The sequence below is a fragment of the Colius striatus genome, chromosome 19, assembly GCF_028858725.1.
Source record: "Colius striatus isolate bColStr4 chromosome 19, bColStr4.1.hap1, whole genome shotgun sequence".
Taxonomy (NCBI): domain Eukaryota; kingdom Metazoa; phylum Chordata; class Aves; order Coliiformes; family Coliidae; genus Colius; species Colius striatus.
The window spans coordinates 10,159,712-10,183,418 of record NC_084777.1 but is presented as its reverse complement, the minus strand read 5'-3'; the positions used below and the strand labels follow the sequence as shown (position 1 = coordinate 10,183,418).

General features: G+C 48.4%; 1 protein-coding gene across 13 annotated transcripts in view; it reads left to right on the top strand.

The window, feature by feature from the left end:
* Positions 1–7,225: 7,225 nt before the first annotated feature.
* The window catches only part of ZNF618 (zinc finger protein 618), a 151,716-nt gene continuing 135,234 nt past the window's right edge, over positions 7,226–23,707 (top strand). For all 13 annotated transcript variants that reach the window (XM_062011421.1, XM_062011420.1, XM_062011419.1 and 10 more), the window contains exon 1: positions 7,226–7,474. In XM_062011421.1, coding sequence (XP_061867405.1) covers positions 7,427–7,474 — 48 coding nt within the window. In that variant the 5' untranslated portion in view covers positions 7,226–7,426. The remainder of the gene's footprint in view (positions 7,475–23,707) is intronic.

The following is a 23,707-nucleotide window of genomic DNA, read 5'->3' as shown; positions in this document are numbered from 1 at the left end:
AACATACACTCTTTTTTTCCTTTGTTCCTTCTAGAGGGATCTTTTATGCTGCTGTTTAACTTATTAGGCACCAACTAACTGCTCCAATAAAAGTGTTGAGCTCATAATGCCAGGGAGGTGGAAGCCTTGGCAGTGTGGCAGTGCTTTCTGAGCAGAGCATCGCAGTGTGCTGGTGATGAATCGGGGCTGTGTGTTTCATTAGGGTTTACATCCCAAGCCAAGGGATGAAGCATTATTTCATTAAGGATCTGGAGATTTCACCAACCTAATGAAGCTGTCACAATTCTATTAATAGAGCGCTGGAAATATTTATCTGTTTGTTTGTTAGTGTGTGTTTGCCATTATTTAACGTTGCCTTTGCAATTTGTTTAATTGATGAGCTGGGGCCTGGGAGGGATGCAGGAGGCTGAGGGCCAGGCCTTGGCCTGCGGGCTTGGACCAGGAGATGGAGGCTCCCAAGGGGCTGCCCCAGACCTCAGTGGGAAGGGGCTGCCAGCCCTGCTTCACAGGGAGAGGTGAAAATCCCCCACTGCTAAGGACTGCAGGAGCACAGGTGCTGGGGAAAGAAGGGAGGGATCTCCTATGAGGAAAGGCTGTGGGACCTGGGGCTGTTCAGCCTGGAGAAGAGAAGGCTGAGGGGGGAGCTCATTAATAGTTACAGATATCTCACTGGTGGGTGTCAGGAGGTTGGGGCAGCACTTCTTTGTGTTGTATCCACTGACAGCACAAGGGGTGATGGGATGAAGCTGGAACACTAAAAGTTCCATTGGAACATAAGGAAAAAGTGTCCCAGTGAGGGAGCCCTGGCCCAGGCTGCCCAGGGAGGGTGTGGAGGCTCCTCTCAGGAGGTTTCCAAACCCACCTGGACACATTCCTGTGCCCCTTGAGCCAGGGGAACCTGCTTTAGCAAGGAGTTGGACTGGATGAGCTCTAAAGGTCCCTCCCAACCCCCACCATGCTGTGGTTCTGTGAAGGTGCCTGGCACGGTTGGGGCACAGGGAGCTACGTGACGCTGCTTCATGTTAAAAATGCATCTTTTAACGTGCCCTTTTCTGACTTCCTTGATTTTGCTGTTGGATTTTTTTCTTCCTCTCAATTCATCTTTGAGAGGCAGCAAAGCTCAGTGGGAGCTGAGTAACATCAGTGGCCACTCCCATGGAAGCATCCCAGGTTTTATCGAGCGCTGTTTCGGGAGGGTCTGCGCTTTTCTGCCAGTTGCACAACTGGACTGGGCAGAGCCCAGACTTACCCAAGGTGGGTCAGCAACTGGAGCAGGATTATAAATAACAACATGTTACATTCTGGTCAGGCTCTTTGTCTTGCATGGAAGTTTATGGGCTCTTTTCAGAGGAGATGCTGTCTGCACAAAGGCTTTTACAGGCGTGCATCTGGGATGGACACATTACTCAGGCACAGTGAAGCTCTGAGTGGATGGTTTGGAGCACCCCAGATGAGTCCTAATAATATTAATTATACCAGTTCAGTCATGTATTTACTGTATTTGTGACAGTAAAAAATAGTTAGGAAATGTTTCACTTCTTCAGCCTCCCACCCCATGGCCCACACGCAGTGTACACTGAAAGTACTGTCATGACTTTAAAAGACAGCTTAATGCTCATTACTCTGACACTTATGGCCTGACTCTGCCATGTGTCTGGCTGCTTCACATTGCTCCAGAGCAGCCACAAAATTCTGGCAGAGCAACACGAGGGCCCAAGCAAACGTTGTCTGAGCTTGCACTTGTCACCCTGCTAGCAGAGACCACAGGAGCTGGAAGGGAAGCAAACCCATATGGGAAACTGAAGGCAAACCTTGCAGAGCAGCCTTGTTGAGTCAGCCTTCAGTTCTGAAGTGTAATCTCATAAGACACCATTCATTGTGAAATAAATTCTCCAAGTGAAATTTCTCTATAAGGTTTCAGTGAGTATTAATTACCCAGGAAGGTTGCAGGGTCTGCATTATTCTGTTAATAGGATCTTCAGGAAGGGGGAAAAAAAAAGAGAAAAGACAGGCCTGACATAATGTATTAGATTTGTTAAAGGCTTGGCTTTTAATTAGTTTCAACTGATAAGTTAATTAATGAATTTGCAAATACATACCCAGGACATGTACTCGATATTCAGAAAGTAGGTGGTGGGATTTTGCAGGGAATAGTGTCTTAACAAAGAGACTTGTGTGGCTGCCTCAAGTGCAGGATTCAACAGAGCCCTAACTATGGATCCCTAAATAGTCATTTCCATAATTACACAATTAAAGTAGAAAGACTCAAGGCATGCAAATATTCTTAATTCTGCTGTGCCATGACACTGAAAAGAAGAGACAGATGAATCTGATTACGGGCCCAGAAAGCTACAATCCCTCTCTAGTGCTCAGATGACAGCAGAGCAGAGTTGGGATTCCCTCCCTGAACTGTGCACGCTGCTTTTAAGTACAACTTTAACTTTCAATTTCTTCCATTTATACCACTTAGCACGGGGATAACTGCAAATCACTTTAATCTAATTTACCCCAAAATAGTGATGATACATCGCTCAGTATAAACTCCTTCTTAACATAACATCTCTCCAGGAATATCAATCCCACATAGGATTTTTCAATTAAAGCAGAAACTCAACCTTTCCTGCCTGAGGAAGGGTTTGTTATCTTTTTGGAAGCTTACAGCACCTGATGTGTGGATAAAAAATCCCGTCTTCTGGGGATTTGCAGCTAAATCTATTATTTAAATCCCATTTATTAAGGTTCTTTGCTTCAGTGGCTGAAGCTTGGGCACTTTTTTTTCCCCTGCCAAATACAGTCCTCAGGGTAATCTACGTCCTGAGCTGTACCCCAGGCACACAGCCCTGCCACGTGTGCAGCCAGCGGGCATCTGCCCACCCTGGACACCCCCCTGGGGTTATCAGCTGTGCAGACTGCACTCAGGGCTATCAGCCACGCAGTCTTCTCCTTCAGCATGTGTTTCCTGGAGCTGCTCTGGCTGTTCTCACAGCCCTAGCACTCCAACATTGCCTGTGGTGCAGTCCCTGAGAGGGCTCCAAGCATCCTCCTCCCATTAAGGTCGGTGACCAGGCACTTTCAGCTGCCAGCCCCTCACAGGTGTGGATCTGCTAAAGATCCACAGGATCTTTACCTGATGGATCAGGCAGGTTGCTGTGCTGAGAGGTGGCCACTGTGTTGTTTGTGAGAGGGAGAAGGAAGCTCTTTGTTGTAGCAATAAACCTCTCACTGTCAGCACAAACGTGTTGTTACGTTCATTAAGGAGCGGGCAAGCGGTGCCTCATGGCTTGGGGTTTTTATTGCTTTTCAGGTTGCTCTGGAGAGTGTTGTGTTTATACAAACCTTAATGCTTTTAAAACCAAAGCTTTCTTTTTATATTTGTATATATATATAGGTGAAAGAGGTGCTCATGTGCTTGTAAATGCTCCTGCACCCTCGCATTTGCACCTGAAATCCAGCCACGTCCTGAGCCATGCTCAGGGAAATGTATTGCACCTAAAGCCATGTGGGTTTGAGGCTCCTCTTTCACCTGGTTGCTTATTCAGTGAACTGTTGGTACCAGTCTGTCTTGGATTCACTTGTAGATCCTTTACAGGGACCTCAGGCACAGATGGTGAGTGCTCAGAGCATCCACGGTCCCACCAAAGGAGGAGATGAAAAGGATCAGAGCTGGGAAAGGAAGAAGCTTACAGCGGTGACAAGGACAAAGAGAATCCAACACTTGCTTTTATGTGACTGTGGGCAAACATTTCTGAGGATCTTTAATGCCTCAGAGTGAAGCAAATACACAGCACCTGTGTTGGGAAGAGTGAAGTGGGGATTTGGACCTTATCAATGCTTATAAATAGATAAAGGGCAGGTGTTGAGAGGAGGGTGGTCGGTGACAAGACAGGGGGTAACTGGCACAAGGTGGAACACAGAAAGTTCCCCTTAAACCAAAGAGAAAGTCCTCTGGTGCTGAGCTGAGGGAGCCCTGGCCCAGGCTGCCCAGGGAGGGTGTGGAGGCTCCTGCTCAGGAGGTTTCCAACCCCACCTGGACACATTCCTGTGCCCCTGAGCCAGGGGAACCTGCTTTAGGAGGGGTTGAGCTGGAGCAGCTCTGCAGGGCCCTTCCCACCCCCACCACTCCGGGATTCTTGGCTTTTTGCAGGTCTCTCAAATGTCTTTGCAGACCATGGTGATTATAAATAGTCCATTTGCCATTTCCTGATTGAGGTTTGCCTCCTCTGCCTTATTTATGGCAGCACATGAGAAGCATTCAGCATTTTGGCCGAGAACGGGGTCACCTTCAGTGTTTTGGATGCAGAGTGGGCACTGAAAGAGAGAAACCCCTTGAATCCCGTCAGGATAACCTCTGGTGGAGATGAATGAGCACTGTGGTGGGATCAAGAGGATCATGAGCTCTAGATTTACTTAAACAGAGTGCTGTCAGTAATTTCCTCCTCCAGGCTACTGAGCAGACGCCCTGTGAAGAGGCTCCTCACTGAACACAGCATAGAGCCCTGTGCAGAGTCATAGACTGGTAGGGTTGGAAGGGACCCTTAGAGATCATCTAGTCGAACCCCCACCTCGTTGGGCTTTGCTTCCCGTGTGTCATAACCTCACCCTCAGCTGCACTTTTGTGAAAATAGAGTTAGTTGTGCCCTGTAACACCCTTTCCAGGGACTAAGTGGCATCTTCCCCCACTCGCTCACCCAAGAGCCTTCTCCTGTTACCAACATTGTTAACACAAGCAGCTTATGCCTCTCACACAAGCTCCCAGGGCACTCCATCACCTCATGACAAATGCTGTGTGGGCTGGATGCTCCGACAGGGTACCAGCTATTTGTGCTGCCTGCCTGAACAACATACCCAAGGCCTAAAGCTTCAGGGGAGACACCATCACTCTCTGACACTCCCTGACAGGAGGCTGCAGGGAGCTGGGGGTCAGGCTCTGCTCCTAAGTAACGAACAAGGGGAACAAGGACAAGAGAAAACGGGCTCAGGCTGCCCCAGGGGAGGTTGAGATTGGAGCTGAGGCAGAACTGTTTCCCTGAGAGGGGTGTCAGCCCTGTGCCAGGCTGCCCAGGGAGCTGGGGCAGTGCCCAGCCCTGGAGGGATCCCAAAGCCGTGGAGCTGAGGTGCTGAGGCCGTGGGTCAGTGCTGGGCTGGGCAGGGTGAGGGCAGGGCTGGCACTGCAGCAGCTTCAGGGGCTTTGCCAACCAAAGTGATTCTGTGATTCTCAATTAGCAGCAATCAGGCCCCTTCCTGCCCTTCCCAAAGGTGTTCTTACTGCACTTGGGTAGACCTTTGGGAACTGTAATATCTCCTGCTTGCCCAGACTGAGCTTCCTCACAGCTGAGGGCAGCCAGCAGCACTCTCTGACTCTCCCTGACAGGAGGCTGCAGGGAGCTGGGAGTCGGGCTTTGCTCCCAAGTAACCAGTGACAGGACAAGAGGAAACAGCCTCAAGTTGCCCCAGGGGAGGTTGAGGCTGGAGCTGAGGCAGAACTGTTTCCCTGAGAGGGGTGTCAGCCCTGTGCCAGGCTGCCCAGGGAGCTGGGGCAGTGCCCAGCCCTGGAGGGATCCCAAAGCCGTGGAGCTCAGGTCCAGGTTTTGCCTTCAGGAAGGAGAGCAGCGACTAGGTTTCCTGACGGCTGTTGAGGGCATCGCTCTGCGCCTCCTCACCCTGCAAACTCTACATCGAAACGTCTCCCCCTCCCTCCCCAAACCATATTATACGTTAAACACCCCGTTCTGCTTTATTCTGGCCCACAGGGGATTCCTTCTGGCTCCTCTTCACGCCAACACCGGGGGTGAAAGAGCTTCATGAGCGGTTTTTGCCTCTCGCCTTCCCACATCCCTTCTAAGCTCATTCGGAAAACATCTCCCTTTGCCCAAAGTCTCCACCAATTCCCCGGCCCCTTTGTTTTTATTTAGCTCTGTAATTACATTATCTGAGTGTGCAGCGTTTTGGAATGAAATCTGCATGAAAGATATTAAGGCAAAGAAATGTGTGTGTTGCAATATCTTTGCAGGGATCTTTAGCCTGGGCAACGAGACCAAAAACCAGCAACTCTCGAGCTTTGTGGAGCTCTTGGGAAAGGGCTTTTCATGGGCCAGAGCAGGGAAACCCGTGAATTCAGGTTGGTTTATTGTTACTGTTAACATTTTTTTGGCCGTGCTTCATAAGGGAGCAAACCACCAGGTACGTGTGAGATGTAACGATGTTTAGAGTTGTAGATGTTTATAGCCTGAAGTTTTCCAGAGGAAGCAAAGCAAAGCTGCTTTCTCTCCTTTTTTTTTGGGAGGGAAACAGCAATGTTTCGGTGAGTGGCACCGAGCACCGTGAGCATGTGCTGAGGAAAAGCTCTTTGCGGAGGGAGGTGGTGTCGGGATGAGCTTCACAAGAGGATGGGGGAAAAGACTTTCCCCCCTCTTTCATCTTGGTGAAGCCAGTCTCAGACAAGGCCAGGAGGACCAACATCTGGGAGCTCCAGGGCTAAAAGGGCAGGCGGTGCCTTGAACGAGGGCTGGGCTGCGGGGAAGCAGAGGCGATGCTGCCCAGGCTCTTGCACCGGTCCCCTGTCCTCTCACACTCCGTTTGCCCTTGGGTCCCGCTTTCAATCACGGCCCTTCGGCTGCCACGAGGTGTGACCGTCCCCTCCCTAGAGCCCGGGGGAGGCTCGGGGGGTGCGGTGCCGGAGACCCCCGCCTCTCCGCCCCGCCGGGCTCTCGCCGCCCCGGGCCCAAGGCCGCCTCGACGCCCTCGGGGCCAGGCCGGGGCAGCTCAGGCGAGGCGGGGGCTCGACCTCGGCGCTTCGCCCGCGCTTCCCGAGGGGCGAGCCGGGGTCCGCACCCCGCTCCCTTCAGCGTCGCCCGCCTGGGGCCACCCCACGGGGGGCGCCGCGGCGACGGCCCCACGGCGCGAAGCGGTCCCGCGCCCGCCGGGCGGCGGCGGCGGCGGCGGCCGGGCTGGGCGGCCGCGGCGCGGCGGTGCCCGGCGCGGGGCCGGGCCGGGCCGGGGCCGCGCGGGGGCGGAGGGCAGCGCGGGGCCGGCCGGCGGCGCGGCGCGGCTCCCGCGCTGGGCCAGACTCAGCCCCTTTCTCCCGCCGCCGCTGGCTGCGAGCGCTGCGGCTGGAGCTGCCCCCAGAGCGGCTCGTGATGGCGGCGGCGCGGGCTCGGCAGCGGGAGGCGCCCGCCCAGCCCTGCGCGCCGCGCCGCTAGCGGCAGCGCCCGTGCCCGCGGCGGCCGCCCCGGCCCATGCCCCCGGGGGGAAGGGGGGCTGCAGCAGCCCGGCGAGCCGCCCACCCGCGCAGCGGGGGCATCGCCCCCACTCGCCGCTCCTGGGAGGGCGGAAAGGAGGCAGCGGCGGCGGCGGCGGCGCCGGCATTGTGCGCGGCGGATCGCAGGCCCCGGCGGCGCGGGGCTCGCCTGCCTCCCGCCCCAGCCTCATGAACCAGCCGGACGGCTCCGCTGCGGCGGCGGCGACGGGAGCGCAGGTAACGCGGCGGCCGGGCGGCGTGTCCCCCGGGGGGAGGCGGAGGGAGCGGGGAGGCAGGGAGGGAGGGCGGCAGCCGCAGCCGCCCCGTCGCGGAGCCCCGCCGGCGGCGCTTTGGCGCAGTGCGCGGGGGGCGCCGCCGGGCCACGGCTCCCCGGGACCGCCGCGGCCCGCACCGGCCCCGCCGCCCCCCGCCTTACACCGGGGCGGAAAACAAAGCGGCGCGCAGCAGCCATGTCGGCGGGGACGAGTCGCCGGCCGCGGCCCGGCCCGGCCCGGCTCCGCACCCCGGCCCGCCCGCCCGCCTGCCCCCGGCCCGGCGCGGCGCGGCCGGCCCAGCGCTCCGGGCCCGCCTCGCTCCGGCTGCCGGCTCCGCGTTCCCCTTTTCGGGGCTTTTTCTTTCTTCTTCTTTTTTTCTTCCTCTTTTTTTTTTTTTCCCCCCTCTCTAATTTTCCTCACGATCGCGGTGGTGTTTTTTTTTCCATTAAAACGACGCCACCTAGAGGAGACTATTCCGTAAATAGAAAAAGAAATTAAAATTGAAAAAAAAAAGAGGAAATATTTCACTATTTCTTATTTTTCAAGAAAGTTGGGGCCGGCGGGGCGGGCAGGGCCGGGTCTCACCCCCACAACCCCCGGATCCCCTCCCTGCCCCCCTCTAATTCCATTTCATGTCCCTTTTCAGGCAAAACCCAGCTAATATGTAAATGAAAATTAAGCTGGAATTTGAATGAATTCAGTTTCCCCCCCCCCCCTTTTTTTTTTTCTGGAGGAAAAAGGAGCCCGGGAGCAGCGGAGTGCTCGGCAATGGCAAAATCTCAAACTTGAGCCCGGGTGAGGTGCAACCGAGGGATTAGTTTGGGAAAGTGGCAGAATTGCTGTTCCGGAGTAATTAGGAATTGTACTTCATTGTAATTTGGAACTTGTGCAGCACGTTGTGCCAAACCGGATTTTCAATTTCTTTTTTTTTCCTCTTCTGATTTTTTCCCCCCTTTTTTTACTGCAGTGCTCCAAGTGATTTTGTTTCAAATGAGGAGTTTTTGCAGAAAAAAATCAGAGCAGAGAAAATTCGCTGAGGACACACCCAAATTTTCTCTCTTTTTTTTTTTTCCTATTTTTTTTTTCCTTTTTTGAGCTAATTTTTTTGGATTTCATGCAAAACTGCTCAGAAACAATGAGGTTCCAAAGAGAGTGCAGGAAAACACGAGGACAAGCAAAATTAAGAGTCGAATGTCTGTTTTATTTTTGAATTTCTTGGCTTTTCCGATGGTTTCTCCTGGCATAATTAAAACACTTTCCAGCATTTAATTTCCTACTTCTTTTGTAAAGAGAAAAATTTCCATAGGAAGGGGTTTATTTTTTAGGGTTGGGGTGGGATTTTTTTCCTTTCTTTTTTTGAAACACACACAGTGTAGCAACTCAAAATACTGTGGATCTCATAAATCTAGTATTTACCCAGGTTTATTATAAGCTCCGCCATGATATTATGAATATGCATAATTAACAATAATTGTGCCCAAATAATTGCAGATTTAATGATTTGGATTTTTGGTGGTGCTGTTGTGTTGTTTTTTAACCACTAAAACTTAAATGTTTTCATTTCAAGGGCTCAGCCATGATTTTTTTTCCACAATTTGAAAATCCTTTTTCTCCTTGGCTGTTACTATAAAGCCTTCCTGGAGTTGGAATTGAAAATATTTTTCATCTTTTGGATTTTCTTTAGTTTGGATTTTGTTTTCATGCTGGTTTATTTTGCTGTTATGGGGAGCCTGTGAGTTCTGGGCTGTACACACACTGGTTTATTATTGTAGGGTTGCCCTTGAATACTGGGGTCTTGGTATCGATCTTTTAAAAAAATAAATAACAAAAGAGCCCTGAAACGTTCATTGTTTCAAGGGGGGAAAAAAAAAAAGCAATCTAGGAGAGATACATGGCCTTTCCACCCAAAAGTGGGGGAGGGAGAGGAAGGGAAAGATTAGGTCAACGTTGAGTTTTACCAACCTTGACACAGTCTCCTCTGTAAAATGGGGACAAAATAGCAAGATGGCTGGCTCCACAGCTGCAGCACTTTGGGGTGGGTTTGGTGGGGGTTTTTTTTGTTGTTTTGTTGCTTTTTTTTTTTTAGGTTGTTGTCGTTTTGAAAAAGCATTTTTAAATTTGGAACTCAGCAGGGAGTTTGTGGAGCTGCCGGGCGCTCGCCTGCAAAGGCTCAAATGCGGGCGCTCGGCAGAAAAAAAATGGGCCATTTGAATCCAGGAGGAATTTCTCAATGTGAATCTCAAAACCACTGGAAAAAAAAAAGTTAAAGTTTTCAATTTGATTTTTTTTTTCTGTTTTCTGGTTTGATTTTTTTTAATTCCACTGTAACTTGATATCTGGTGGAAATTCAGCAGGAGTGGCTGGTGGATTCAGGGATTTCGGGGGCTGTTTTGTCACTCTCCTCCCTTTTATTTATTCCACATTTTTTTGGTTGGTTGGGGGGGGGGAAGAAGGGGGGGTGATGGGAAAAAAAAAATTGCAAAGCAGGAGGAGAACTCTTGGGTGGAGGAGAAAAATCCTCTGAAAATGTCAACTTGATATTTGTATTTTTGCATTTGTTCCCCCCCCTCACTGCCCCCGAGAAGGACCCACCCTCTTCCTGAATCTCATCTCTAGCAAATAATGAAGCGAGTAGCGCGGTGACAGAGCAGCAGTGTTGCAGTCAGAGCCGGGTGGCACATATGGGTAAAAATTACACACAATGCTCTAAATTGGATTAAACAATCCCAGAGAATATTTTATTCATGGTTTCATCCAGGAAGCTTTTTACGTGGTGGCTTTTTCCATACTCTTGCTCTCCAAGGATTCTTTTCCTTGAGCTGCACCCCGTTAACTTTCCCTCCACTCTTTGATTGTACTCAAAGAAATTGTTGAGCTGGTTGTTCATTTGGGGTTCTTTTTTAAGGTTTCATACATATTTTTTCCCAAACAGAGATATTGTGGTGGTGTTTTTTCTCTGCTCAGCCCCACCCCCTCACCCTAAGATCTGGGGAGCAACGCTGTGCTTTGGGATGGGGAGGGGACACAAATTGATGGGTGCTGCTTTTTTAATCACAAATAATGCCATCTATCCAATTTTGGGTCTCAGTGACATAATTTTTACAGTTGTATCTTTAAAGTTTAATATCACCTTATCCTAAAATAGAGGAATTGAAACTTGAAAGGCCCTTCAATCTGTTGTAACCTGGTTTTTCAGCCGTGGTGGGAATAAGTGAATTTTCGGTGTCTCTTTGCAGTGAGTTTGCGTGTTGCACATCTCCTCTGCAGAGATGAAAATGCAATGCCATAGTACTGGGCTGCAACTTGTGAGGATGCTGTCATCCCGGAGGTGTGCGTGCTGCAACCTTTACAATCTTTAACTCTCTGTATATCAGTTTCTTTTCAACAACACCTTCCATTGTACGTTTCGCCCGTGATGAAAAAGCTACGCTGGAGGTTCTAATGGGCTTGTGAATCGTCACGTTTCTGCGTGCCCGTGTCCTTCCAGGAGAAACCTCCTCCTGCTCGAGAAATTTTTCATCATTTTTCATTGCAGTCTGCTTTCAGAAGAATGATTTCTGGGTTGGTTTCTTTTTTTTTCTCCCCATCTCTGGAAAGTTGATCAATATTTATCATTTTAAACGTTGCTGTTTGGCAGCCTGCGAGGGGGAGGGGAAGGAAAGGAGCCCAGCAGAGCCATACCCACAGATTTTTTGTGTGTCACATAACTGAAATGTCTTTTCTTTATAAAAAAACCCCCAAAATTTCAAGTGCCTCATCCTCAGCCAGGATAAAAACACACATATTTTCATCCCTGGATGAAAACAGACATAATATTATTAAAAGTAGTAGATAATATTTACACCAGCGCCGTTTAAAACCTCATGACGCCTTTCACATAACTCCAGAGTAATTTAAATGCCTCTCAGTGCCATAATGCAACACCAGGAATAGTTCAGTGGATGGGTGCAGTCGCGTGGCCCTGGGGATGCACAGGCAAGTTTGCAAGGATGGGAGTGTGGCAGTGAAACTGGCCTTCTGGAAATTACATTAATTTGATTGGGTTTTTTGTTTGAGGGGGGAAGGAGAGTGTTGAAACCTGCTGTAAGGCTGGTGCTTGTAGGGATTGGGGTTCATGCCTGGTTCTTTGGATGCCGTGCCTGTTGGAGGATTTTGACCTTGCCGTGGTGAGGTTGAGCTGGTGCTGGGCTGGTCCTGGCAGCTCCTCGTGGCAGGGCTGCACTGGCCATGGGCAGGCAAGTGGTGTTGGGAATTGCACCTTTCAAGGTCTTTGGGAGTTGAGCTGCTGGTGACCTCAGCTTGAGCATCTCTGGCATCGCTCAGATTTGGAAACCTTGAGAATTCGTTCTCTGTGTCGGGTGCCCTGTGGTTGCCCGGCCCAGGGATGCAGCATATTGCATGTGCAGAGGGGTTTGCTGGAGCCCACCCTGATGCTGGTGGGACACAGGGTGCTGTGGGTTGCTCCAGTTCATGCTCAGGTCCACAGGAGCAGTTATCTATGTGCCAATCGTGCTGGGGGACGTAAAATGGACAGCGTTGGTCCCGCAGCTGTGAGGAGCTGCTCATAGACATGAGCTCTGTCAGTGGTGCTGTTGGCAGGATTAGGCCCTAGATAGCTACATAATGTGCCAAGGAGGGACTGAAGGGGAAGGGCAAGGGGGGAGAGGTGCTTGGGCAGAGGCTGCAAGCGTGGCTGGAGGTTGCAGTTGCTTTTTGGTAAGGGACATGAGTAACTGACACCAGGAGATGTTTACTTCTGGTAAATTCTGAAGTTCTGAGCATCCAGCATTACGTGTATTTAAGAATTTCACATTCAGTTTGGCCATATCATGTGTTCTGGGGAAGATGTTCCTGGTTTTTAAAGGTCTTTTATGGATTAATTGCTAGTCATCTGCCTGCTTTTTGCTTTTGTTTGGTTCCTTGAATGTCCCTTGATTATTTTGTACTATGTGATGCCAATTTAGTGGTTAACTAGTATGCAAACTACATCTGGACGTGTTGACTTTGCATTAACAATCATTGATTTGTCTGGAGCAGGGGAATAGAAATGAATGATGCTGTTTATCGTGGGCAGTATATGAAAAATAACCACTTGTGATGTGTCTTTCATCACAGCTCTGGTGCAACTTGTCACAGTGGCTCTGCCTCGTTGGCAGTTGACTGCCTGAGAGCTGAATTCTTAAACCATGGCACCAGGAGTGGGAAAAAGGACCCAGGAAGGCAGCAACATGTGGTGTGTGGTGGAGGAGAAGGCATGACATGTGGCTCCTGATTACCTTGGTTGGCTCTGGTGGCAGTAGGAGTGGGATGAAGTTGTAGCAGAAATAATTTAGTATATATAATGTGTGGTATAACAAATATAATACATAGCATATAGGACATCCTTAGTGTGTGTAGAGGGAGCTTCTCACTTGGGGATGTAATGAACAGGATGGAAAATTGAGTAATTGTAAATAATAAGTAGCAGATTGGGTTGATGAGTGGCTTCAGCAGCAGTGGGTTCTTTGCAAAGCCCCTGTCTGCAGCAACATGGTTGGCTCTGGCTGGTGGAGAGTTCAGTGCCTCCCATCCCTGCCTTGTCTTGAGGAAGCTGAGGGGCAGTAGCTGCTGCATGTTGAGGTGAGTGGTGGGACGGATGAGGCACTGCTACACACTTGTGTCTTCTCTGGAAGAAGGGCTGGGAGAGATGCCCTTTCTGTGGACCAAGGCATGTATGTGCTGGAGACATCAAATCTGCCATGCCCCACTCCTTGGACAGGACATTTATAAAGGCAGAGTTGCTTTCCCTTGGTTGGCATTGAGTATTTAGACTTTGAGTCCATCCTGCCATAGTTCTGGGCCTCATTTGCTGCCTCCTGTTGAGCACTTTTGTGGTGGTGTATGAAGCTGAGCACGTGTGTTGCTCTTCCTTTTGGGCTGGGTTCAGCAGTCTGGGCTCTTCCCACACTGCAGTCTCTTTGCTGGCCTCTGAAATGTGTATGTGTGCTGGTTGGATACCAAAATGATGGCCATAGGTGGTCTTCTGTAAGGCAGGTTTCGTGCACTGATGCTGCTGAGTGTGTGAGTGCACTCAGGTGAGCTGCACCACAGCTTGTCTGAGTTCCCTGGGCTTTACTTATGTGAGGAGGTAAGCAGTGTAAGACATGGCAGAAAAGAAGGGGTTGAGTAGAGAAAATCTTCCTCTGTACTCTTTGAAAGTGTAACTGCACAGATGTTTTTTATTTAGAGAGGTGTATTGGGAGAGGGATGCAGAAGGGATGTTAGCAGGTTAGACTCTACCACTACTTGAACCACCTCTGCACTCGTATTGAAGGCTCTTGTGCTCTACGTGTTTCAGGGGTTTTTGGCAATTGAATGGCTGTTAGCTCAGGTTCACTGACTGGTCTGTGGGTGCTTGTGCCAGCACTCCTGAAGCCTTTGCTCTGGCTGGGATGCTGCATTAGAGGGCTTGGGGAGCAGAGATGCTGGGGCAGGCACAGAGTGCATTGTGCCTACCCTTGGGAGGCTGAACCAGCTGAACCCCCATGCTTGTGCCCCTGTGGGATGGGCTTGGAGGACTCTTTGAGGTCAAGGCAGTGTTTCAGACTCCTTCCAGGTGCAGAGACTTGTGGCTGATGGAGTTATTCTGTCTGTGGAGATGCTGGAGGCCATGCAACCCTTTGGGGTGAAATTTCAGAGCTCTGGGTCAGCCTGTCAGGGCTGTGCATGCTCCCACTCCTGGCCCCGTGCAGAGGGCCCAGAGTGGCCATGTGTGATGCTTTTTGATGGTGAGATCAGTGTCACCATGCCAGTTCTTCTGCTAGGGCTGCTCTTCTCTTCTGGCTTTATTTCTCTCAGCTGTATGGCAAAAGAACTCTTCAGTGTGCACTGAGAAAGTGAACTGTACCTGCAAAGATTTGACTGCAAGACCTTCCCTCCTTGTAATTCACAGCACTGATTGTTTTGCAGCTCTGTTTGGTAGGTGGAATGTGAAAAATAAGGCTGGAAGAGAAAAAGCAGCAAGTGGAGATTTTGCCTGTGCTGATAAGGAACTGACAGGGGGTGAGGGCTGCTTCAGCCCAGGAGGTGTCCCATTGATGGAGGGTGAGGATCTCCAAGGAGTCTGGGACGCTGTTGGGTCCACGCTGGCAAGAAGCTCAGCAGCACTTGGGTCAGATAACAGCAGAGTTTAGTGAGCCATGGGCATCCTCAGTGCTGGTTCAGGTTGTTATCAGCTGAAGTTCAATGTCCCAGCTGGTGGAAGTGAGAACAGGCATGTTTGTCAGACCTTTCCATTGGCAGTGACCTGAGCAAGGCTCTCGCTCAACAGCTGCGGCCACATCCCAGCGCTGCCACCCCAGCAGCACCACTGTGTTTCCAGGGTCTTCATGGTTTAATACTTGGTGTGATTTCATTTTACTAGACACACTGAGGCAGCAAGTCATCTTCTGGAAGTTAGTTTTTCCTCTGTGTGGGTGTAGGTATCCTTTCCTGCCCATAAATAGCAGCGGGAGTGAATTTTCAGAAGAAGTTGCTTGTGTTGAAGGCCCGTCGTTTAGCTCCTGCTTCCAGTATGTTGAGAACAATTTTAGTGCAAGTATTTAATTGCTTTGGACCTATTTTTAGAAATATTAAACCTCAGTTTTCAAAACTCTGCAGCCAAAGCCAACAACTCTGCTGGTGTGGGAGAGCTGGGAGGGGAACCTGGAGGAAAACCCGAAGCGACGTGGGTCAGCTCCACTGGGAGCAGAGTGTGGTCATGGTCCTAGGGCAGGGCTCGGGATGCTCTGGAGCCTTTGGGGTGCACACATTAAATGGAGTTGTCTGTATTTTGGTGAGGTTTTGGGGTTTTTTTTTAATTGCTGTTCTAATTACTTAGTTCCACGAGGGGAGAATCAGCAGATTTGTGGAATTTCTTATATTAAATCTGCAGACCGTTGGATGAAACTGAGCTGGGAGCATCGTGGTGAACAGCATGTGAGCAGCCCCAGCACGTCCCTAGCTTGAAACCCAAGAACAGCTACTGCTTTCTGTGTGTAAATTTGTCACTTGAGGTCTGAGGCGCTTACGTCTGTGGGCTGCAAATCCCGAGCTTTTGCTGGCATTTGTGATGTTTGTAGTTTTGAGGGTGGGAAGGGAGGGTTGTAAGGACACGGGATAATTATTTGCTGGAAACAAAATACGTGTTTGAATATCTGTGTGCAGTGTTGGAGTCTGTGTAGGGAGGCAAAGCTGGATTTGGGTTGGACTGGTAGCAGACAGGATCTGAAAATCCCGTTGGGAATCAGCAGGATTTCTGTTTGCAATCAGGAGATGCCGGCGGCAGGAGCCCACGTCAAGCTCTCAACATTCTCAAGTACATCCTTGAGATGACAGTGGTGGCAGTGGCACCAGTTGGTGGCCCTGGGGTTGCCAGATGGGTGCTTGGTGGTTGGGATGAGTTGGTGGGACCAGTGTGGGTGGGCAGGGCTGGAGATGAACTTTGCCAGTGAAGGAGTTAATAATTGAACACCAGAAGAGCATCCCTGGGTGTATTTTGACTCTTGTTGTGTTTAAGACTGCTTTGGGACATGTGGCTTGGGTTATCTGGTTATGGCTACCACCACTGAGCCATACTGCGTGTGAACTCCAAGGGAGGGGTATTTTTAACAGCTTTTCTGTCTTTATTTTAGAAGTCTATAAATTTGGGTGGTTGTTGGTAACAGCAGTTAGAATTAGTGTTTCTCCTTAACTGCTTGGACAGCCTTGGAGGGGACCTGCTCTGCTGCCAGCTGGGGAAGATGCTGGGCAAGGAGTAAAAAAATGCAAATGTACCCACAGAAATTGCATTATGTGGAGGCAAAATCCATCCAGAGCAAGTTTGCAAGGTCCAAGTTGTGTTGTGTGTGGTGTGAGCAGTGATGCAGTTGTCCCTGCTGAAGTGACAGGCGTCTGAGGGTTGTGGGCATGAGCCCGTTGGAGTATCCTCAGCAGTGGTGCTGCCATTCATGAATGAGAAAAAAACACCCCAAAACTGAGAAAAGTAAGAAGCCCTTTAGCTAAAACCTTACATGTAGTTGTTGGGGACTTTTTTGTTACAGCATCAGAGTGGTGGGGGTTGGCAGGGACCTCTAGAGATCGTTCTCATCCAACCCCCTGCCAAAGCAAGTCCAGTTGGTTTCATTTCTAAGAGGTAGATTTGCTGAGAATGCTCCATTTGCTTTTGGTTTCTGATAACTGAACAGATAGCAGTCACGTGCTGGGGATGTTTGGTTTTCTGACTCGTAAATGTTTGTGCTTTCCATGTTTTAGGGAGAGCTCTTTGGCCTTCCTTACTCCAGCGTAAACAGTGCTTGCGATTGTGGTTCGTGACGTGATCTTGAGAATGTATAACATGAAACGTTCCTGTCTGCTTTAAGCAGGCATATGTCTACATTTTACAAATTAACCTCATTAAATATATATATGGAGAAATTTATGATACTCAGCTCCCAGAAAACGTATGCAATTAGCATCCATGGAGCCAGGGAGGAATTTTCCATTCGTATCTTGACTTTTCCTCATAGGATGTGTGGGGAGTTTTTTTTAAAGTTTCTCTTCTTTTTTAGTCTCCAATGCTTTAATTTTTGTCAACCTTAGGAATTCACATAGGGACCAATCCTGCAGGGATTTAGGCTTGTGGTTAAACTTCCTCACAAGTAGCTTTGCCTAAAGTCATTAAAATGGTACCTAATTCCTGTACTTCAGCCATTCCCATTGCAGGACAGAAGGATTTTGTTTTGTGAATATCATAGTGAGCAAAATATCATTCTGGAGGAAAAATGGCATTAGAATATTTACATTTTTCAAGCCTCTTCCTTCCTCTCACCCGAAAATAGCAAAAAAAAATTAACCTGTCTCCTCTGGATTTATGTAATTTTCAAGTGTTTGGCCAATGTTGTTTCCAAAACACACCGTCCCTCTACCTTAACCGTCTCTATGGTGAGAGTGCCTTTCTGCAATAAAGACAAGGAAGCTCTTCCCTTAATGAGTGCTTTCATTTAGAAATATTCTGGCACTAGGAATAATGCATTTGAGTTTATTTTCTGGCAAAGTGTTGGGGTTTTTTTCCCCCCTGATATTTAAAGTTTAATCATGTTATAATAGTTTGTTATGTAAACAATCTTTGGTCTGTTTTGCATATCAATAGTTGAATCCATTTTGTTCACAAAAAGCCTCTATTTTTCTTCCCCCCCATAAACATCCCCACTGTTCTGTCCCAGAAGGTATTCTGTCTTAGCTAAACCAACAAATTAAATGATGTTCCCAGCTCAGCTGTTTTAATGGTCACACACAAACCGATAAAAGCAGTGGGGTTATTTTCAGAAGCCAACTGCAGAAACATTTTGGGGGGGACACTTTCTTTTTGGTAAACTTTCTGTACCATCATTTTTGTTAGGTTTTTCTGAGTAGCCATCACCACGAGCTGTAAACTCAAAGAATTTAGGGCTGTTCTTTCTCTCTGAGGATAGTTTTGGGGGTTTCAGAGGTCTTCAGAACGCTCTGGGATGCGTTCCTGTGTGACCTGATGTAGGTGGGATCTGCTCGAGCAGGGAGTTGGACTGGATGATCTCTAAAGGTCCCTTCCAACCCCCACCATTCAGTGATTCTGTGACCCAAAGCTGAGTCAAAGAGGCTCAGCCAGCAATGCTGAGGGCCCAGACTGTGCAAGAGCTGTTAATAATTCTGTGTGGGGAAAGTGAGATGTTGGATCATAAGCAGTTTTCCCCTCTTGGACACCTCTACAAATCCATCCTTCAGCATTTTCCTTTGACTTTCTACATTGGTGTGTTTCTCTGACTCTGTATTTCAGGGAAGTTTTGCTCTAAGCCATGTCTCCAAATCTGTGCCTTTGCTGGAGCTCTGCTGTCTCAGGTTGAGGTCACTGGTTTCTCTGCCCCTCCCTGATGTTTTTGTGTCCTCTCCCGGGCAGGTGATGCCTTTTTGTATGAGGTGCTCAAGCCATCAGCAGCTTGACTCCCAATTCATCATCAGGTGTTGAGAGATAATACACTACATAAATTAGAAGAAGAAAACACTATTTCACACTCTTTTCTGGATTTCCTTGTGAGCCCTCAGGCTTGCCAGCAAGCCCTGCAGGGTGGGAACTGTCTTTTACCTGTGTCACCCCAGTAATGGGACAGATGATTTACTCAGAATAGCTTTGTTTTCCAGTCTTGTCCCCAGGGTGTGCTGCAGCCCCTCCTCCTGTGGATTTTCAATAGCCTGGCATTACTGCCTGCCCAGGCGATGATTTGGGTAGTTGTCTGCAGTTGATTTAAGCAAATAGGAGTGTGATAAATATTTGCTTTCCATTGCTTGTGAGGTTTATTTTGGGGCTCTGGCTTTGGGAAGCAACACCCAGCTGTCCTGTAAGCCAGTCTTGGGGTGCTGCTCCTTGGGGTTGTTTGTGGACACCTTGTACACACCACAGGAGTTTCTTTTGCTTGATCACTCTGGTTGCTCTTCTTTGCTTCCATTCTTCCTATTTTGTTTCTACAGTTGCTTTTGAGGTGGGGTCACCAGGACTATACCCAGTGCTGTGGGTGCAGCTTTATGCATTGGCACACTTTATGTTTCTTCACTCATAATTAGTTGTTGCCTTGCTGGCGACCATGGAGTCTGCGTTTGCACTGCTGGAGGAGTGCCCTCAAGTGTCTCCTCAATTGCTTTTGTGAATGCTAATGCCTCATTTAGATACCTTGATGTTGCTTTTCCTCCTGTGTATTACTGTCTCCAGATCTTGCTTGGTGTGAGGAGCAGATGTCTGCGGGACTCCACTGTGATGACAAACTATTTCTGCCCTTTATTTTCCATCTTTTAATCAGCTGGTAATCAATGAGATGACTTCTTTCTTTCTCCTGTGCATGTGAAAGTCTTGTGAATGCACTTGACATAACAAGCCTTCCTAGAGGACAGTTGTCTTAAGACTTTTTGGAAGTGTGTGTACCCACCCTTTGTACATTGGCAGCTCTCATTGCTTAGTCTTATCTACAGAAGACACATTGATTGCTGGTGTTAATCTGTGTAAATCTGAGTTTTAGGTGTGTTTTGGTTTAATTACTGTTTGCACTAATCTTTTTTTGTGCTACAAGAATGAAGTCCTGTGGTTTGTAGTTCTTTGGATCTGTTCTGTAGCTCTTCTGAAATGGTGGGATCACATTAATTACTTTTGGCTCTTAGGTATTGAGGTTGATACTGGTGGTTTTGTGGTAGCTAGGTGATTTTAATAGCTTAATGCCTTTCAGACTTTTGGATGGATACTCTCTGGCCCTGTAGATTTGTTTTTTTCCCTGTTAATTTTGCTAGGTAGATCCACATCTTTTCTTGGTGACCCTGCACGTTTAGGCAGATACTGAGCTCCTTCCTGATGAAGGAAGAGTCCAGGAGAGGAATTGCTGAGCCGTGTCACATGTAAGCACTGCTGCAAAGAAGTTGAATTTTTATCTTTCCTCAGTGCTTGATTTATACCAGAATCTGGCAGGCTCGTGGTGCCTGTGTGTTTGATTTGTTTATTTATGTAGGTTTTATTCCTTCAGCGACTTGTTTCTCAAAATCTGTTCCTGGATTGTGTTTTTATGGCTTTAAATGCAGCTTCCCTGGGTGTATGTTGCACTAATTTGGGCTTTCTTTTTTTTTTCAGAGGTTGTCTTTTTGTTTCAAATGGCCTTTTTCACTCTGCTGTTAAACTATGCTTGTTTATTGAGTAAGCCCCTTTCACCTGACACCAAGCCCTTTTAGCTGCCTCATTAACACCGTTTTAACACATTTCAGCAGTTAAGTACCCATATCTTTAGTTAAGTTTAGTGTAAGGGACTTTTTTGTGTGTGTGGCTTTTGTATTCTGAAGACTTTTGGCTTTGACTGCATGTTGAGTGGGGCAGGGTTTTGGTGGATATCAGCTCTGGGCCCCCAAGAGGGAATGGAGCTGTTGGGGTGAGGCCAGGAGAGGGCCATGAAGGTGATAAGAGGAGTTGGAGCACCTCTTCTATGAAGACAGGCTTGAGACAGTTGGGACCTGGAGAAGGTTCTAGGGAAACCTTACAGCAGCCTCCAGTCCCTAAAGTCCCTCTGGAGACAGAGTTTTTACAAGGGCATGAAGTGACAGGACAAGGGGTGATGGCTGCAAAGCGGGAGGTGCAAAGAAGGGAAATTTAGATGAGATGATGGAAGTTGTTCCCTGTGAGGGTGCTGAGGCCCTGGCACAGGCTGCACAGAGAGGCTGTGGCTGCCCCATCCCTGCAAGTGCTCAAGGGCACGTTGAATGGGGCTTGGAGCAACCTGGGCTGGTGGAAGGTGTCCCTGCCCATGGCAGGGAGATGGAACCAGATGAGCTTTACAAGGGCCTTTCCTACCCAAACCCATCTATGATGTATGAAACCAGCCCCAGAGGGTACAGGAGCAGCAGGGTTCAGTGCTTCACAAAGCCCATACCTCCATGTCTGACAGTGCCTGGTGTCCTCCTGCTTGTGCTCATTGTCCATGAACAGGGCTCTGGGGGAGCTGTGTTCCCCAACATACATTGAGGACATGCTGCAGGGAGAGATCCCTACGTGGGACCTAAAGCATCATTTCTACATTGAACCAGCTTTCACGTTTACAAGTCTCTGTGGGATTACTGTTGCTGAAATTGTACTTTCTGCTTTGGCAGAGACATGCAGCCTCTCTGCTATTCCTTGACATTTTCAGCATCCTTCTGTGCTTGCAGATGCTGTAGCTGTACTCTGCCTTTCTCAGAGAGGCTTCCAGTCCATAAAGGTTCTCTGCTACCTACTGACAAAATAATCGCGTGTCATTTATTGGGCTGCACTTTGCTTCTCTGTCAATACAACTTCATCATTCCTACATAATGTGGATAAGGACTCTGATGCCTTGAGACTTGTGTTTCCTGCCTGAATTTTCATCGAGTTTTTCAGGGATACAGTACATTTATGACCTCATCAATAGAAAATGCTTCACTTGAACCGGATGTTCTCCTACACTTGTTTGTTTTTCTCAGGCTTTAGTTTAACTTGGCCTTTGTATGCTGGCATCTGGTTTGATCTTGGTTTTGGTGGCTTCTGGCTTTCTGGTAAGGGCTCCATCCATCCCCTTTGGCCTAAGCCCTCCTTCATATCTCACCTTGCAACCCTCTTAACCTGCCTGGCTGTACCATGGGCCCTTGTGGGATTTCACAGAAAGGCACTGTGTGGGTCCCAAGTGGTTTTTTTTTTCAGGATGTGTTCTCTGTGTCATTCACAGATGCTTTTTAGCAGGGGATGGTCTCTACCAAGAAATGAGAACCCTAGACTGGGTTTAAAATTGTTCTTTAAGTAGGATTTAGCTTGCATTGTGCCAGGACCCTGTGTTTGCCTCTCCCACCATCCCTCCTGCACGGGCAGGCTGAGCCCACATGTGGGCTGGACAGCGTGGTGCTGCTGAGGATGAAAAAGGGAAAAACCAGGGGGGAAAAAAAAAGGAGGGGGGATAACAAAAGGAAGAGATGACAGTTATCCTTGAGTTAGAAGTTATCAAGTGCAGAAAATTGATAAAAGAAGTTAAAAACACAAGGGAAAAAAATCCGTGACTGTCACTGCAAGGAACAGTCAGGAAGCATTTGTATTAGGAACAAAAGAAATTCTAATAATGGTTTGTGTAGACTTATCACGACTGAGGAGAAGTAAAATGCATAATAAAGCAGAAAAACTAGACATGTTTAATAAATATTGCTGTTCCCTGTTTGTAAGGAAGAGGTGTGATATACTTACAGCCTGCAGAAGAGCTTCCAGGTCCAGAGTTAAGCAGGACTGGTGTTGAGCAGAGGCTGAGAGGTGGGAGTGTGGTCCAGCTGCACGCCTGGATGATGTTCACTGGGGACTCCTGTGGGGTCTGGCTGTTGAGTTTCAGGCTTTTTGGTTTTTTGTCTCCTTTAATACTTGGACATAGGGAGAACATGCCTGAAAAATTGGTGAAGGCTGCTGTTGTACTGTCTTAGCCTGATACCAGTCTGGGGATGAGGAGTGACAAAGCAGAGCAGTGCACAAAACATAGGGGAGGAGGGGATGGGGATGTCAAACTGGACTTGTTATGCAGAAGTGATGGAGGATGTGTTGCTTGCTGAGTTGGCAAAATGTCTGTTTTGGTGTCACACACCAAAACACTCTGGTAGCACCGAGCTGGTGTGAAACAGGTTGTGAATGAGATCTCAGATGCTCCCATGTATCACCAGTGGCCTCATGAGGTCACACAGCGCTGGGGCTGATGGTTGTGCTTGCAGATGGCAGAAGGGTTAGTACAGTGAGATAAGGAAGGAGTGTGGGTGTTCAAAGAGGTTTAGATTGGTTAGTCTTCATTGGATGACATTTCTTTGTTATGGTGAATCATAGGATTCATGCATCTGGACTGAAGGGAGTGATTCTGGGATGAGGAGACCAGAGAAGGGGCAGAAATGCCAAACCAGGGTTTGGGGTGGGAAAGGGACAACACCACTGAGCAACAACACTGGGTGTGTGGGAAGGAGGTAATGCAAACTGTGGGTGTGCAGAGCAAGAGAGCTGTGTGAGAACTGGTATTTCTGTCTCCTGTTGCTTTCTTAATACAACATCCCCACTTTCAGCTCTCTCAATTTCTAAGTGATGCTGCAAGTTGGAGAAGACACAGACCATATGAGTGAAGTGATTTGAGGAGTCACAAGGAAGTACTCATTGGCATTTATTTCTAAACATTTGGGGACATGCACCATATTTTGAGAAACTCCCTGACACCAAGAGTCTCAAAGCCCCCCAAAAGAAATCTCACTTGTTGATTTTTATCCTCATGGAGCCAGTTCTTCAGGGATTTAAAAAGAAGGGGGGGAAAAAAAAGCAAGTACCAAAGCTCTTCATATTTAGCAAACTACATAGCAAGGAACAATACCTGGAAGCTGGATCCAAACATTGGGATGACAAAATGAAGACACAGAAATGTTTTTAAGAGGAGGAGGTGGAAATTTGGAACAGCAGGGGAGATGAGCTGTTAGAACAAACCACCAAGGGAAACTGAACGCTGCACATCTCGATGGGGCTGCTTATTCTCTGCATCTGTGGAATATGTGTTGCAGAGTTTTCTGGCAGAGTTTTTTAGCAGTTAGGCAGGGGAGAAGTGCTGTTATGTTATAAAGAATGGCTATTCTGTGGTTTTAACAAAAGATGTTGCTTTCTGTCTCTTTTGGTGTCCTGTTT